This window comes from Neoarius graeffei, chromosome 20 (genome assembly GCF_027579695.1).
Source record: "Neoarius graeffei isolate fNeoGra1 chromosome 20, fNeoGra1.pri, whole genome shotgun sequence".
Lineage (NCBI taxonomy): Eukaryota > Metazoa > Chordata > Actinopteri > Siluriformes > Ariidae > Neoarius > Neoarius graeffei.
Genome location: NC_083588.1, coordinates 33,333,275 through 33,351,159, shown reverse-complemented (window position 1 = coordinate 33,351,159; position 17,885 = coordinate 33,333,275). Strand labels below are relative to the sequence as shown.

Here is a 17,885-nt window from a genome sequence, read left to right as displayed (position 1 = left end):
TACCGGGACAGTCCCGATTTGGGGTTGTGTGTCCCGAGTCCCGACAAAAGTCTGTCGGGACACGGATATGTCCCGGTTTTCGCCACTTGCAACGTTTGCGACTGAGCAGCGTGGGAATCATTAGCGGAGAAATGTCTGCATTTACTATTTTGATGAATTGACAGGAATCGCAGACTTTCCTGGTTACTGGCCCTGTGACATGGGTGTTTATTTAGCCACATTATTCCAGACAACAGAACGTGTTGCCATGCAACAATAAAATAAACATTAACTGGCGCGAATGCTCTTTGTCTAGCAGCTAGCAGCAGTAATGCTGCAGCAATTCTGCCGGAAAGAAAATGTACCTTTTTCCAGAGATTTACAGGGCACCTACCCCTTCCTCCGAGAGGTGCAGAACAATGCGCACGAAGCCTACTGCACACACTGTAAGTGCTTTGTTCTTGTTCTGAGTTGGGTAGCCTACAGTATGCTGCAAATGATGTGCGCTCCTGTGGGGGCTTTCCTCGGGCTGTCGCCCCTCTCCTCCTTTACTGCTGTTTTGTTCCAGTGTATATTTACGGAAGCCGCGAGAGGCCCTTCATATAATCTTCTTTTTTTTATTCACCTTGTTATCCTGAGATAACGACATAATTAATTCAGGATCTCGAGAAAACAACACAACCAATTCGAGATCTCGAGAAAACAAAACAATTATTTCATGATCTCAGCTGGATCACTGTATCTCCGTCCGTAGAGACGAAGCTGGGCCAGTCTTCTGTGGAGGTGCCACGGACTAATTTTGAAATTATCCCTTATTAAAAGACTTAATGCAATCTCTCCCTGTGTCAACCCCTGATCAAAATATTGCCTTATTAGGTGATCGATTATTCCAGACATTCTAATGACCAAAGTTGCGTCTATACAGAATGAGAAATAGCCCCAAAGTCAGCATATCACAAGTCTCTTGGCGCACCTGAATGAACCATTTCTCAGCTGTTTACTCGAGATCATGAAATAATTTTGTTTTCTCGAGGTCTCGGAATAACGGTTTTGTTTTCTCAAGATCTCGAATTAGTTGTGTTGTTTTCTCGAGATCCTAAATTAATTATGGGCGGCACGGTGGTGTAGTGGTTAGCGCTGTCGCCTCACAGCAAGAAGGTCCGGGTTCGAGCCCTGGGGCCGGCGAGGGCCTTTCTGTGCGGAGTTTGCATGTTCTCCCTGTGTCCGCGTGGGTTTCCTCCGGGTGCTCCGGTTTCCCCCACAGTCCAAAGACATGCAGGTTAGGTTAACTGGTGACTCTAAATTGACCGTAGGTGTGAATGTGAGTGTGAATGGTTGTCTGTGTCTATGTGTCAGTCCTGTGATGACCTGGCGACTTGTCCAGGGTGTACCCCGCCTTTCGCCCGTAGTCAGTTGGGATAGGCTCCAGCTTGCCTGCGACCCTGTAGAAGGATAAAGCGGCTAGAGATAACGAGACGAACGAAATTAATTATGTCGTTATCTCGGGATAACAAGCTGAATTAAAAAAAAAAAGATTATATGAAGGGCCTCTCGCGGCTTCCGTAGTATATATTCTCAAATCACTTGTCTCTCTTTTTTGTTTCTGTTTAACATACCATTCTGACAGTTTGGCCATATGGCTGTGTTGAACAGCTTGTTCCACCTTCCATTAAAGTGTTCACTTTTGTACACATCATCTTGCTTTATTCGTTCAGTTGTGGGGAATGGTTAGTAAGGTTGATTCTGAGCTAGGCTATGTTGAGGTCACATATCTACTTTTTAAGTTCATGCTATAGTGCATACAATTTTAGAGATATAGCCTACATGTGCATATGCATTCTTCTTGGTGTTCTCACAAACAGGTGAAATAAATCAGTTTAAATTTGGCCTATGGACATAGCCTGGCCTATTCTCAGCCATTACAAAATCTGTTGTCTGACCATAATTTAACTGATCTGTATACCACTATGCTACTAGATAACAAAATGCCTGTTTGTTTTATTTCATGTGAGATGTTGATAAATGTGAGCTTCAACAAAATAAGAGCACCTCTCTGAGTGTCACGTTTACGTAAAAAAAAAAGGTACGTGCACGAGCATGGTCGTGCGCAAAAGTGTCCCAGTTTCAGACTAGGGAAATCTGGTCACCCTACCATTAAGTGTATGAAGTGCTGTTATATACAAAGTAACATTGTTCTGTAATCAGTTGGTTCCACTTTTGCATAAAAGCGTTTCCTCTCTCTCACACACTTTCTCTCTTTTTTGTCTCTTGCTTTGTCTCACTCTCAGGCAGGTGCCAACCTTCAAACAGAAGATAGCAGGGAAGTCTCCTCCTACAGAGAAGTTTGCTATCCGCAAAGCACGACGCTACAAAGCTAGCACCCCCATACCACTCCCTGTTCCTGTGCTTGTAAGGCAACTCCATATCCTCAGAATGCATCTTTCTTCTAATATTCTTAAATGTAAATGTATGAATTTCACATAATATCCTCAAGTCTTGGAAAGTTCTAAGTCAGCAAAAGATAGTGGTTTACTCGCATACAGACACATTTCTGTTCCTGTGACACACTTCCTGTAAACTAAAGATAGAAATGGCAATTACAGTGGGTAAATATGGTGACTGATTGTGCTGCCTGTTCCAGGAGATGATGTATATGTGGAATGGCTTCTCCATGATAAGCAAGCAGCCAGAGCTCACAGCGGGCATGCTGGAAACTCTCCTGGAGGCAGAGCAAACCCTGCAGGCTGCTCCTGGTACTGCACTCCATACTTCAGTGTGTTTGAATCTCATCTCATCTCATTATCTCTAGCCGCTTTATGCTGTTCTATAGGGTCGCAGGCAAGCTGGAGCCTATCCCAGCTGACTACGGGTGAAAGGCGGGGTACACCCTGGACAAGTCGCCAGGTCATCACAGGGCCGACACATAGACACAGACAACCATTCACACTCACATTCACACCTACGGTCAATTTAGAGTCTCCAGTTAACCTAACCTGCATGTCTTTGGACTGTGGGGGAAACCGGAGCACCCGGAGGAAACCCACGGGGAGAACATGCAAACTCCACACAGAAAGGCCCTCGCTGGCCACGGGACTCGAACCCGGACCTTCTTGCTGTGAGGCGACAGCCCTAACCACTACACCACCGTGCCGCCTGTGTTTGAATCATTACCAGGTTTTTTAGCAATGATTAGAACAGCATGTTTAAAACAGTTGAGTTTTTTTCACATTTACATCACTCAGTAGATACAAGTTATAGAAGTGCTTGGTAGTATTCCAAGGTAAGGTGATGAACTGATGAACCATAATGACTGTGGGGTGGGGGAATGAAAGTGTGTGTATGTGTGTGAGGGGGAGAGAGAGAGAGAAATAGCTTTAATTTAATTCAACAAAAACATCGCATTAACCATATGGAATTACAGACTTTCTGTCCATTTTTAGCTCACTGGCTGTAGGGCGATGAACTATTGCTATCACGCGACGTACGTCGACAATTCATAAAAATTGCTACTCCTTGTTTTCAGTGGATTTTTTTGGGGGGGGGGGAATAGATTTAACCAGTTTGCACAAAAGTTACTCCCTGGTTTTGTGATTTCTCATTAACGAGTTGCTAATTAAGCCGGTTAACGAACTTTGAGGAAAATCACTACTCCTCCCTCAGGCTACATCCACGCGACAACGGCAACGAGATTTTTTTTTTTTTTTTAAATATCGCGTCCACATGGACAACGGATCAGTTAAATTTCAGGTCCATATGGCAACGCAACACTTGCTGAAACCAATGCAATACACATGCCACACCTCTAGGTGCGCTGTAAGATGGTCCCATCAGAGACACCAGAACAATAGAAGTAGATGCATGCACATAACTGCGCATGCGCACAGTAACTATCCCTGTCACTGTCACACGCACACACTTTCTCACTCCCTATCCTATGGATATAGTCCCTTTAAATCACATGCTCTGTTTTTGAATGGAGACGCGGAAAGAGGAATGAACGGGGGTAGATGGAAGCCGGTACGCCAACATTCTGATATGCTCCAGAATTCTTTAATGGTCCGGAATAAATTGAATGCTACACGTTGATGGATTACTTTATTCTTCTACGCCCTTTTTGAGGAATGTATTGTCGGACTTAAACCAACATCTGAAGAGGTGAGATCGCTCCTTTTTTTTTTTTTCCCTATTTTTGCTGGCGGGATTGACTCTGCCCTAAGGGCTATTCTCTCTCTCACACTTTGCACCATTACACAATAAATATTCACAGTGAAAATATTTTGTAAGCGCGTTTCATGAACCAAGTTATAGGATTTGTTGACAACTCGCATCGAGTTCGTTACACTTCTACCCGGCGTGAAGCACATGTGGTTGTGACGTCATCGTAAACAAATCCGTTCTACTCATCCAGACGACTTCGCAACGGCTCCACTGCCAGATTTTTCCATTCTGGAACCCGTTCTCAAAAGATTTCGTTTTGGGGCACCCAAAACGCCGGTGCCGTGTGGATGACAGGCCGAAACGATAAAAAATTTAATCAGATTCACCTGAATCCGTTGCCGTGTGGACAGGGCCTCAGTTTTCAGTGGATTTTGATTCTGATTTTGTTTGGAAGATCTAATTGTTCTCATGAAGAACAACTTAGCTAGTTATAAACAAGTCTTGTTTCTCATGGTACGGCCGTGTGAGCAACTGCGTCACTGACACACTGGTTACAGGCTCAAAAGTAATTGGACATCTGACTAATGAGCAGTTTCATGGCCAGTTATGGCCTGTTTCCTCATTATTTCATGACAGATTAAGGAGATAAACAGTCTGGAGTTGATTCCAGTTGTTGAATTTGTATTTGGAAGCTTTTTATGGGAACTCTTCAATATGCAGTCCAAAAAAGGTGTTGATCCAAATGAAGGTCATCATTAGTCTGAAATAACAAAACGGACCTATCCGATAGCAAGCAGAAACTTGATGCAAACCAGTGATAACACTCAAGAACAGAAGGGCCAGATTAGACTTTGTTAGAAAGCCCGTCCAGTTCTGGAACAAGGTTTGCTGGACAGATGAAAAAAAGATTAACTTGTGACCAAATGACAGGAAGAGAAGAGTATAGTGAAGGAAAGGAATTGCTCATGATCCAAAGCATACCACATCTGTCAAACATGGTGGACATGGGCATGTATGACTGCCAATGGAACTGGATCACTGGTGTTTCTTGATAATGTGATTGCTGATAGAAGTAGCAGGATAAATTCTGAAGCATCTAGAGCTATAATTTCTGCTCATACTTGGTCAAATGCTCCAAGCCTGATAGGATGGCACTTCCCAGTAGAGATGGATAATGACCCAAAACATATCACGAAAGCAACCCAAGAGCTACCCTAACGCAAAGAAATGGAGTGTTCTTAAATGGCTGACTCAGTCAGCCTAACTGAGCATGCTTTTCACTTACTGAAGACAAAACTGAAGGCATAAATACCCACAAACAAGCAGCAACTGAAGGTGACTGGAGCAAAGACCTGGCAGAGTATCTTGAGGGAAGAAACTCAGCATTTGGTAATATCTGTGGGTTCCAGACTTTAGGTAGGCATTGACTGCAAAGGATTTGCATCCAAGTATTAAAAATAATGGTTATATTTATAATTGTTTGTCCAATTACTTTTGAGCCTGTGAAAATGGGACTGTGCAAAAATGGCTGTAATTCTTAAATGGTTAAGATATTAGCATGTCTGTTAAACTGCTATTTATTTAGGTACTACAGAATTTTAGTGGGACGGCACGGTGGTGCAGTGGTTAGCGCTGTCGCCTCACAGCAAGAAGGTCCGGGTTCGAGCCCCGTGGCCGGCGAGGGCCTTTCTGTGCGGAGTTTGCATGTTCTCCCTGTGTCCGCGTGGATTTCCTCCGGGTGCTCCGGTTTCCCCCACAGTCCAAAGACGTGCAGGTTAGGTTAACTGGTGACTCTAAATTGACCGTAGGTGTGAATGTGAGTGTGAATGGTTGTCTGTGTCTATGTGTCAGCCCTGTGATGACTTGTCCAGGGTGTACCCCGCCTTTCGCCCTGTAGTCAGCTGGGATAGGCTCCAGCTTGCCTGCGACCCTGTTGAACAGGATAAAGCGGCTAGAGATAATGAGATGAGAATTTTAGTGACATGCTCACTAACGTAGCTTGTATGTAACCACGGTTTTGCTTACTGTACAATATCCGACAATGGGTTAAGCAAAAATTATTTAAAATGCGTTTCTGAAACACAGAAATTTATTAAACGAGAGAAATTTCACTGAGATTAAAGGTAAATGTTCAGTGTTTTCTCTTAAGTGCGAGTAAACGGGGGAGGGAACAACCCACTTTTCACAGACCCTGGCATTAAGTATGAAAACGTACAATATCAAACAGGAAGTAATGGATCAGATGTGTTAAGTAAATGTGATGTCTGTGTCCTGAAGAGAATGAGTACACCGTGGATGACAGCTGCCTGATTTTGCTGTTGAAGGGACTATGTCTGAAGAACCAGACCCGACTGCACGCTGCTGAAGATTGTTTTAACAAAGTTTACAGCAGGCCAGTGCTACTTTCCATTTACAGTCCACATACACACATGGCCAGTCAACAGTAGTGTTCGTACATGTAGTGCAAAATTTAGACTCGAGCCTTGCCCTGAATTGGCACAGTGCTGCAGAAAACCTCTTGAGATGAGAAAGAAGGTGGCATAATGTAAGAGAAGTTTCCATTTCTAGACAGTTTTTGACCCCAGCTTATCAGTATGGGATTTACTGTGTAATCACCGTCACTTTATTAGGAACACCTGCACATTCATTCAATTATCCAATCAGCCAATCATGTGGCAGCAGCGCAAAGCACATCATGTCGACACAGGTGAAGGGACATGAGGGGAAAATTGTCAGTGCCTTTGCTGTAGCATGGCTGCTGGCGCCTGATGTAGAACATATGAAAATTATTGCCTAAATTAATCAACTCCTCAGTCAAAACTGTCCAAGTTTGGTGAGCCTCAGATGCCTGTTTTTGGCTGACAAGAGTGGAAACTGATGTGGTCGTCTGCTGTTCTAGCCTTATGCTCTTCTGCTCACCACGGTTGTAAAGACTGATGGCGGTTGAATTACTGGAACCTTCCTGTTGGCTCAGTTCAGTCTGACCATTTTCTTCTGAGCTCTCATCACCAAAGCATTGCATTCTCAGAACTGCCTCTCACTATATGGGAGGGGTGGATTTATTTATTTATTTATTTATTTATAAGTAAACTTTTCACACTATTCTGTGTTAACTGTTACAGACTTTTGTGAAAATCATAGGAGATGAGCAGTTTTTGAAATGCAACCCATCTGACACTGATGAATATGGCACAAGGCCACTGAGATTCAGCATTTGGGGGAAAATGTATTTTCTGTGAACATTTTAAATGAGGCTGCCATGATTTTATGCATTACACTGCTGGATGATTGATTAGATAAATGCATGAATTATTGAAGTGGATAGTGAATACACAGAGTAACCACATTACTGCATTTCAATAAATAATGTGGCAGTCATCAATGCACTTCAGTCAAAACAGAGCTTCATTTATGCCACACATAAGTGTAATAAGTGTCCAGTCACAAATCCTTGTCCAATCCAGTGGTCCTTTTGAAAAATGACATGGTGTTTTTTCAGGGCAACATGAATGTAGCTGTACCTATTGAAGTATGGTGGAATGTGGTGGAATGTTAAAAGGGGGATTAATAATGTATGCATTTATGAAGTACAGTGAGAAGAAAGTGAAGTATGACCACTACCTGATTCCTAACACTCTGCTGGAGCTGGCTCTGCTCTACGCTGATACAGGAAGGAGAGATCAAGCCATCAGACTCCTGCAGAAAGCCAAGTGAGTAGAGGCCAGGATGAAGCTGAACACTTTAGATTATTATTATTATTACTACTACTACTACTTTGGATTCCACTGCTGTTAATTCAATACAGTAAATTCTAAATGCAAAACAATGTTAAATGATGCACTGGTTGCATGTCCTTACCAAGCCTAGACGTTTCTTAAAGAAAACTCCTTTACTTTCAATTTCTTCCTTCCCTCTCAGGAATAACTACAAAGAATACTCAATGGAGTCCCGCACTCAGTTCAGGATCCACGCAGCTCTGTCCAAACTGAAGGCTGACACGAGTGACCAGGACGAGATCACAGCCCTGTAACTATTACCAGTTGAAGTGCCATGTTGGGGACTGACTGTTCCAGTGAACTACGATACCAAAGAGATGTTGTCGTCCTCACTCCCTAATGCTGTCCAGTGGAAGGTTAAATATGAAGGACTGAACTTAGCCTTGTGGACATCTTGGACACTTAAAACACTGCATTCATAGCCAATTTACATGAGATGTGTATTTTAAGATAAATAGCTTCGTTCTAAGTAATACAGTTTACTTGTGAGTGAGATTTCCAAACATTTCCACATGAGTATTATATAATAATAAATCTACCTTGCGCTACAGCAGCACTTTTAGGAAGGATATAATTCTCAGGCTTTTTCATTTGTTGAAGATGATTAGGTATGCCATCTTTGGTACACTCTGAAAACATTGCAAGGTGGTGTTTTTCTCTAGGCAGTGAGATGAAGCATTTATTTCTCAGTTAGAAAAGCACCATGTACAATCCTCTAATTTCAACAAATATTAACTGAAGGCTCACAACTTAATATAGTGTATGACTCCTCTTGACGAGGAGCTAAATTTCCCACTTAACGATGATCAATATATTCCAGGAAGGACTAAATGTGGTTTGAGGGCCAAATTTACACTGCTAATTGCTTTTAAAATGGATTTGTGTGAAAGCCAAGACTCATTTCTAAGGTGCGTCTTATCAGAGCTTAAGCTGAAAGGATATTTTTGTAAAACTGACAGTGTTGCTCCAAAGTTTTGCCACTTCTTGAAACCTGCATAAGCTGCAGAAAATAAATATTAAGTCCAGTACCAAGAGTTACTTTTGATATCGGTTGCCAAAAATTAATATACATTTTTGGTCCTAAAAATCATTGAAAATCTGAATTTTATTTAAATACCAAGTTCACGTACAAGTTGCTTAATTTTGAATTTGTAATTAATTCCAGTACTGACTTGCATGAACTGAAAATAGCCACCTATTATCAATGAACCCCCGATATTAATTTAATCTGTATGAGTCTGTTTTATGCATGATCGCTGTAATGCTTTCCATCAGTAACACATTTTGACTTCCATTCATTTAAGAAAAACTTGATCTTATTCAAGAAATATTTGACAGACCTTTTATAACTGATGAAACGGTGTTTGTGGCTGTGCACTTGGTTGTTTGTATGCTTGTATGTCAGTCAAACACTGCACCAACATCTGCTTATGCCATGTACACAATATTCTGCTTATGGAGTATGAGAACACTCATGCTACTGAGGGAAGAATTCACACATTTGGTATTTTGTCATCTCATAAATCTAAACTTTTTCTTTAATATGGTATTGATTAAAAATAAAGCCTACAATTTGGGGTAGTTAGTAAATCATACCTGAAGGCAGTTCTATAAATTAGATCTGGACTTCCATTGGTCATTTGTATGTCTCTTGTTTTTATGGGCGATTAGTTATTGTCTTTTTAAATGTTAACAGCGGTTATAAAAGTCAAGATGTAAAGGCTAGTGTATTTCAGTTGTTGGGACACTAGTTGAATCATACAGTCAGGTAAGAGAATAAGTACATCCCATGAAAATTGTAGACTTCTCTGTATATTTAAACAAGCAAACATTTCACCCTTTTGTATAGTGCCTACAGATAAAGGTAATGAACAAGGGAAAATTAGTTCCTTCAGTCATTTATTCAACAAAAAGATCAACAGATGTAAGATTCTTCTCTGGAGAAAGTACACACACCCTTGGCTTCAGGAGTTAGTATTGCCCCCTTTAACAGAAATAACTTCCTGTAGGCGTTTTGCATAACTGTTTCTGAAATCATCTCATCTCATTATCTGTAGCTGCTTTATCCTGTTCTACAGGGTTGCAGGCAAGCTGGAGCCTATCCCAGCTGACTACAGGCGAAAGGCAGGGTACACCCTGGAGAAGTCACCAGGTCATCACAGGGCTGACACATGGACACAGACAACCATTCACACTCACATTCACACCTACGGTCAATTTAGAGTCACCAGTTAACCTAACCTGCATGTCTTTGGACTGTGGGGGAAACCGGAGCACCCGGAGGAAACCCACGGGGAAAACATGCAAACTCCACACAGAAAGGCCCTCGCTGGCCACGGGGCTCGAACCCGGACCTTCTTGCTGTGAGGCGACAGTGCTAACCACTACACCACCGTGCTGCCCACGTTTCTGAAATCAGCTTGCTGAAATTTTTTGACCACTCTTCCATGCAAAATTCCTTCAGTTGCAAGCTGCTTGAGAGTTTTCTTTCATATACTGCCCTGTTCAAATCTCCCCACATTTCATTGAGGTTCAAGCCTGGGCTTTGACTCAGCTGTTCCATAACCTATTTCTTTTTTTTTTTTAACCTTTCCTTGTGCTAGTGTGCTTAAGATCATTATCTTGTTGAAAGGTCCACTTCCAGTTCAACTTTTGAACAGATAGCATCACGTTATCTTCAAGCACTCTTTGATATGATTCAGAATTCCTACTTGAATCAATGAATTCAAGGTTCCCAGTCCCTGAGGCAGCGACACAACCCCAAACTATAAGACTTCTACCACTATACATCACAGATAGCATGAGGTGGTTCTCCTGAAAAGCCATCTCTGGTCTGTGCCACATGTGTACTCTTATTGTGGCCAAACAACTCAACCTTTGGGTCATCTGTTCCAAGTACATTATTCAAAAAGGCCTGGTCTTTGCCTGTATGTTCATTGGCAAACTATAGTCTTGCTTTCATGTTCCTTTTGGAGAGCAAATGCTTTTTCCTGGCATGCCTCCCATGCAGGTCAAATTTGTCCAATCTCTTTCTGATTGTACATGTATGCACTTTCAAACCAACAGTTGCAAGAGTTATCTGCAGGGCCAGTGTTTAAATAAGATGGGTTCCACCTGCAGGAGGCACCTAACCTGGAACATCTGATTCTAATTTTAAGAATTTCCATCTATTATCTGTAACTGTTTATCCTGTGCAGTGTCGCAGGCGAGCTGGAGCCAATCCCAGCTGACTATGGCCGAGAGGCAGAGTACACCCTGGACAAGTTGCCAGGTCATCACAGGGCTGAAACACAGAGACAACCAACCATTCTCACACACACATGGTCAATTTAGAACCACCAGCTAACCTAACCCCTATGTCTTTAGACGAAACCAGTGCACCCAGAGGAAACCCACACAGGCACAGAAAGGCCCCCCATCAGCCACTGGGCTCAAACCCAGAACCTTCTTGCTGTGAGGTGACCGTGCTAACCACTACACCACCGTGCTGCCAGTTTTAAGAACTTGAATGTGTGATAAATGTAAGTGTATTTACTTTTTATTAGTTATGAAAATGACTGTCAGTTTTACGTGTCATTTGTTGGAGTATGTCGCCTTTTTTCTGTAGGCACTATATCAAAGAATGAAATGTTTGCTTGTTTAAATGTTATGAAAAGTCTACAGTTTCCATGGGATGTACTTTTTTCACAACTGCATAAATGTAGCTGAAATGAATTCAATATGACTATAACTAAACGTATGACAATGTATGATTTGTATAATTATACATAAAATTATATAAATATAAAAATTGTGTATAATTGACTGTATGAATGAATAATTCAAGTTGAAATGAATATAATTTGCAGTTCCTGAAGTAAAAATACCCAGGGATTGAGGGATCAGAGAAAGAAAAAATAATTAAAACAAACAAGGAAAGACAGACAATAGGATTGAAGACAGGGGAAATAAGACAAGACAGACAGTCAGATCATGAGTAAGAGGAACAATTTTTTTTAAAAATTGAAAGGAACTGGCAAAGAGAAAGAAAGAAGAGAAAATGAAAGAATTAATTTGAGGAAAAGCATTACAGCATGAGAAGGTTGTAGAAAGTATTAATGAGAAGTAAACGAGAGAGAGAGAAGCCAGGCCTACAGTGCTGCATGCAATTTGGTCAGCTGTAAAAACCCAGACAGCACAATTTAATCCAGAACATTACATTACAGGTATTTAGTAGACACCCTTATCCAGGGTGACGTACAACATACCCAGAGCAGCCTGGGGAGCACTTGGGGGTTAGATGCCTTGCCCAAGGGCACTTCAGTCATTCCTGCTGACCCAGGGACTCAAACTGGCAACCTTTTGCTCCCAAAGCTGCTTCTCTAACCATTAGCCCATAGCTTTCCCTGTACATTACATCAAATGTACTGTATTTCAGTGGGGTAATCTCAAACACTAAAGAGTATAAATGCAACTGACTGCAAATAAGAATCAGGCTTTACATTTTAATTAAGGGTTTTTTTGTTAGTTTTTTTTTTTTTTTTTAAATATGAAAGAAGACATGATGTTTTCCAAAATGCATTACGATGGTCAAACACATCACTACAATGTCATATGGTTAGTCAAAATTACGTTAACATTAATGGATTATTTTTCTCCTGCAGATAGACGTATGCCATGGGTGACCAATTAAATGGTACTGCTGCTCGCTGGCTTTTGTGTGTTGAACACGATGGTGAACAGGTTGAGACCGTCCTGTGAATCATTTTGCACATATGTATGTTTTGTGAATAAATGGTTTCTACCATACAAGTGTTAACATAATTGACTATTTCAATTATACACATTTTTTATATATATATATATATATATATATATATATATATATATATATATATATATATATACACACATATATATACACACACAGTTTGTATTCCCTCAGGCAGAGTCTCTATGAGGATTCAGCAGCTGGTGCAGGAGTCGTCAGCCCCTGTTCCTCTTCTCTCTTTCGACGTTTCAGGAGCTTCCTCTTCTTCTTTTCCTCCTTTTCGATCTCTGCAAGCATCTCCTGGAACTTGGAACTGCGTGGGTCCAGCGCATAACCAAAACGCTCCCGAGCCTCAGCCAGCAGCCGCTCCCTTTTGGCTTTTTCCTCCTTCTGCTTTCTCTTTGCCTCCTGCTTCTCCTTCCTCCAGTCTGCTATCATCTTGGGCATTTTAGCCATGTTTTCAGCAATCAGCTTCTCTCTGTAAGCAGGGAAAAAAAAAATGTTCAATGAGACCCAAAGTGCATCAGAAAGCACAAAAAGACCTTGGTAGGCACAGTGCAGCATGTTTCAGGGAGGTGCATGTATGTTTGTGTGGCTTTTCCAGAAAAAAAGTCATAGTGTCCACGTTTATCAGTCTGTCTTATGTTTCATTTCTTACATAGCAGTCAAAACAACTGAACAGCCTTGAACCTACTCTGCAGGATCGTAATCTGCGCTCTATTGTAATGCTTCTTTTTAAACAGCTATGAAGGATGGTGCTGTTTTGAATGTGAATGTAATTTTGTGGTATGTTAAATTCAACCCCAGTGCCCATATAAAATTTTAAAATCTGCCATATGACCGGGAGTACCTATTGAAAAAGCAACCAGCAAGGATTCTATAATTCATCAAGTATAGACATGTTTATAAAAAAAAAAAAGTAACCCTGCTGAAAAATTTTGGGACCCTCAACTGATCCTTTATTGAGGGCCAGGCAATTATCTAAAAAATAAATAAATAAATTTTTCCAAACTGATAACCAGTTTCTTTGGGTGATTTCATTATCTTTAGTTTTCCAGTGTGATCACACCCAACATGCTGAAAGTATAACTAGTATACATCATTTGACATGCCCAAGAGTACTTCAAAAAGTTTTTGGCCTCACCCAGAAATGAGGGGCATTACCTCCTATTTTGAGGCATAACTGCATACTATAAAACCTTATCACAACTCAAATAAAAGACGCGATAAAAAAAAAAAGATGAAGCTTCAAGCTGCTGCTCCAGGACAAATCGCCCATCCATACAGCACAGGTGGCAGTGGCAGCCAAATGTGGCTTTGAACTGTTGCCCCATGCACCTTACTCACCCAACTTGGTGAGTTGTGGTTACATCATTTGACATGCACAAGAGTACTTCAAAAAGTTCTCGGCCTCACCCAGAAACGAGGGGCATTACGTCCCATTTTAAGGCATAACTGCATACTATAAAACCTTATCACCGTCTTACTTGTCTGTTTCCCAAACTGAAATCCCACCATTTTCAGAGTGATGAAGTAATCCATGCTGTTGAGAAGGAGCTGAAGTCTCAAGATGTGACCCCCTTCCACGAAGGGATAGCCAAGCTGGAACATCAGTGGACCAAGTGCATTGAAGTTAAAGGAGAACATGTTGGAAAATAATGCAAGGACAATCTTTCTCCTGGCGGCACGGTGGTGTAGTGGTTAGCACTGTCGCCTCACAGCAAGAAGGTCCTGGGTTCGAGCCCCGCGGCCGGCGAGGGCCTTTCTGTGCGGAGTTTGCATGTTCTCCCCGTGTCCGCGTGGGTTTCCTCCGGGTGCTCCGGTTTCCCCCACAGTCCAAAGACATGCAGGTTAGGTTAACTGGTGACTCTAAATTGACCGTAGGTGTGAGTGTGAATGGTTGTCTGTGTCTATGTGTCAGCCCTGTGATGACCTGGCGACTTGTCCAGGGTGTACCCCGCCTTTCGCCCGTAGTCAGCTGGGATAGGCTCCAGCTTGCCTGCGACCCTGTAGAAGGATAAAGCGGCTAGAGATAATGAGATGAGATGAATCTTTCTCCTGCGATATTTTCTGGGTGAGGCGAGCACTTTCTGAAGTCCCCTCATAGTGTATGTCTGCTTCATCAGTAGCCTTCAGCTCCGTTCTCTCTAGAAGCTCATTTCTGGGCCAGAAAAATGTAAACAAAAGCCTGAAGAGGAAAAAAATAAATAAATCTAGCAAGACCCACTGCATGACGATATTAGAAAAAAAACAGTTTTCATAAGGCGTTTGAAATCAGATGATTACTATGGGCCTTGAAAGCCCTTTAAAATGTACAAACTGCACCACTAATCTCCGCCTGTAATGCCCAGGTCACGTGGTTTAAAGAACAGGCGGAGTGTGTAGGTATCAACATGCCAAACTATTAAACACTAACATTAAATATATCGCTTAATGTGGCCTGGGTGTTAAATAAAGGTCGGACTTCAGGTTTCACGTATTCATCTGTGTACAACAACCTTGCACTGCCACATAATTTACACTGACGTTAATGAATTAATTAACCAAGACCACCACAGAGGACACGTCAAGTGGCCATGTAACCGTAAATCCCCGTATACACGCGCGCCTTCATTTCTACCGCAGTGAGCTAAGCAGCTAAAGTACCTCGCCAGCTGTTTATCCGCTCGCTCTTTCTCCCTCGCCGCGATGTTTTTCAGCATTTCTTCGAGCGGCGGGTGCCACTGCTTCTCTTCCTGGATTAACTCCTCCAGCTGGGCGGCAGTGGGCCACAGTTTCACTGGATCCACACCGGATGCGAAACCATAACGTGCAAAAAGCTTGCGCTCATATTTCTCAGTCTTCTGCCACTCCGGGGTCTTCTCACTGTTCCTATCCGGGATGTAAGGCTCCTTTAAATTCAGCCTGAGAGGTTTCGGGTTATAACCAGCTATCAACTGTACGATATTATTCCCAGAAACAACGGAGATAAAAGAGTTTGAACGAGAAAAGCCTAATAGCGCGACTCCCCTCCTGCTCAGTAAGGAGGCCGCCATGTTTGATTGCGTCCTTCAACGGGATACGAGCGGATCACGTGACACAATAGTGTGCTGTGTGTAGATGGTGATATACTTTTTAGGCTGTACTATTTAGTATGGTAGTATGCGGTGAGAGATGTAGAGCGCCCTCTGTCGGCTGGAGTCTGCTAATGCTTGCACCATCTAAGAGCCCCGTTCATGACATGAAACAATGGTTAGCAAAAAAAAAGGTTTAGGAAATCGAAAGATGTTACAGTTATAAAGGAGGCACAGTGAGGGAAAGTTGTTGGAGTATATATATATATATATAAATAAAATCTCATCTCATTATCTCTAGCCGCTTTATCCTGTTCTACAGGGTCGCAGGCAAGCTGGAGCCTATCCCAGCTGACTACAGGCGAAAGGCGTAAAAGGCGAAAGTATCACAGGGCTGACACAGACAACCCTTCACACTCACATTCACACCTACGGTCAATTTAGAGTCACCAGTTAACCTAACCTGCATGTCTTTGGACTGTGGGGGAAACCGGAGCACCCGGAGGAAACCCACGCAGACACGGGGAGAACATGCAAACTCCGCACAGAAAGGCCCTCACTGGCTACGGGGCTCGAACCTGGACCTTCTTGCTGTGAGGCAACAGCGCTAACCACTACACCACCGTGCCACCTATCGCAGAGATAATAATAATCTCATCTCATTATCTCTAGCTGCTTTATCCTGTTCTACAGGGTCGCAGGCAAGCTGGAGCCTATCCCAGCTGACTACGGGCGAAAGGCGGGGTACACCCTGGACAAGTCGCCAGGTCATCACAGGGCTGACACATAGACACAGACAACCATTCACACCTACGGTCAATTTAGAGTCACCAGTTAACCTAACCTGCATGTCTTTGGACTGTGGGGGAAACCGGAGCACCCGGAGGAAACCCACGCGGACACGGGGAGAACATGCAAACTCCACACAGAAAGGCCCTCGCCGGCCACGGGGCTCGAACCCAGACCTTCTTGCTGTGAGGTGACAGCGCTAACCACTACACCACCGTGCCGTCCCATAATAATAATAATAATAAAATCTGTGAAACATAACTCAATAAATGTGTTCTTGGTAGAGGGGGGGTAGGGTTTCAAATTTAGTAAATCAAAACAACAGACAGATGAATAAGTTAGATATGTGTATAAAAGCACAACTTTATTCATCACACACTTGTGAAATTCCTTTCTGCATTTAACCCATCTGAAGCAGTGAACACACACATGCACACACACGTGAGCAATGAGCACACACACATACCCAGAGCAGTGGGCACTCATGCTAACAGCACCCGGAGAGCAGTTGGGAGTTAGGTGCCTCGCTCAAGGGCACCTCAGCCCAAGGCCGTCCCATATTAACCTAACCGCATGTCTTTGGACTGTGGGGGAAACTGGAGCACCTGGAGGAAACTCACACAGACACGGGGAGAACATGCAAACTCCACACGGAAAGGCCACCGCCAGCCACTGGGCTCGAACCCAGAACCTTCTTGCTATGAGGTGACACCAGTGTGTGTGTGTGTGGTGTCCTGTTATACTGCACTCCTAACTCCTACCAGATGCAGTGATTCCTCTGAATTTGTGAGGTGGTTCCATTGTAATACAGGTAGTCGTCGACTTACGACCGATCGACTTTACGACCGTCTGGTTATGACTGGCAAGTGTTTCCTAGCTGAGCGTACGACAGTTTCCACCCCAGCTCCCGGCAGCGCCTCTTGCCGCATACAACAGTTTCCGCCCCAGCTCCAGGCACAATTGCAGTCTCTCTCGTGCTCCCTCGTGCACTCCGTCATACAGTTTCCGCCCCAGCTCCAGGCACATTCGCAGTCTCTCTCGCGCGCCCTCGCGCACTCCGTCATATAGTTTCCGCCCCAGCTCCAGGCACAATTGCAGTCTCTCTCGTGCTCCCTCGTGCACTCCGTCATACAGTTTCCGCCCCAGCTCCAGGCACATTCGCAGTCTCTCTCGCGCGCCCTCGCGCACTCCGTTATATAGTTTCCGCCCCAGCTCCAGGCACATGCGCAGTCTCTCTCGTGCACTCTGTCATACAGTTTCCACCCCAGGTCCTGGTTTATGAAACGAGCAAATGCTCCCGCCAGCCCGAGCGCTGCAACAGCTGATGATGATGTAGACAACCCACAGCCAAGCACCAGTGATGCCAGCGGTCACTAAATT

At 43.2% G+C, this 17,885-nt stretch overlaps 2 protein-coding genes across 5 annotated transcripts in view; one reads left to right on the top strand and one right to left on the bottom strand.

The window, feature by feature from the left end:
- zgc:158403 (tetratricopeptide repeat protein 39A) overlaps window positions 1–8,386 on the top strand; it is a 74,597-nt gene extending 66,211 nt beyond the window's left edge. For all 4 annotated transcript variants that reach the window (XM_060901528.1, XM_060901527.1, XM_060901526.1 and 1 more), the window contains exons 14-18: window positions 2,268–2,388; window positions 2,621–2,732; window positions 6,415–6,529; window positions 7,731–7,847; window positions 8,056–8,386. In XM_060901528.1, coding sequence (XP_060757511.1) covers window positions 2,268–2,388; window positions 2,621–2,732; window positions 6,415–6,529; window positions 7,731–7,847; window positions 8,056–8,167 — 577 coding nt within the window. In that variant the 3' untranslated portion in view covers window positions 8,168–8,386. The remainder of the gene's footprint in view (window positions 1–2,267; window positions 2,389–2,620; window positions 2,733–6,414; window positions 6,530–7,730; window positions 7,848–8,055) is intronic.
- A 4,405-nt stretch (window positions 8,387–12,791) lies between these two features.
- On the bottom strand, window positions 12,792–15,740 carry gadd45gip1 (growth arrest and DNA-damage-inducible, gamma interacting protein 1). Its single transcript, XM_060901530.1, has 2 exons — window positions 15,310–15,740; window positions 12,792–13,141 (listed from the first exon to the last, which is right to left on the bottom strand). Exons 1-2 carry the CDS (start codon window positions 15,696–15,698, stop codon window positions 12,847–12,849), a joined length of 684 nt encoding a protein of 227 aa, XP_060757513.1. The 5' UTR covers window positions 15,699–15,740; the 3' UTR covers window positions 12,792–12,846.
- Between the last annotated feature and the right edge of the window lie 2,145 nt (window positions 15,741–17,885).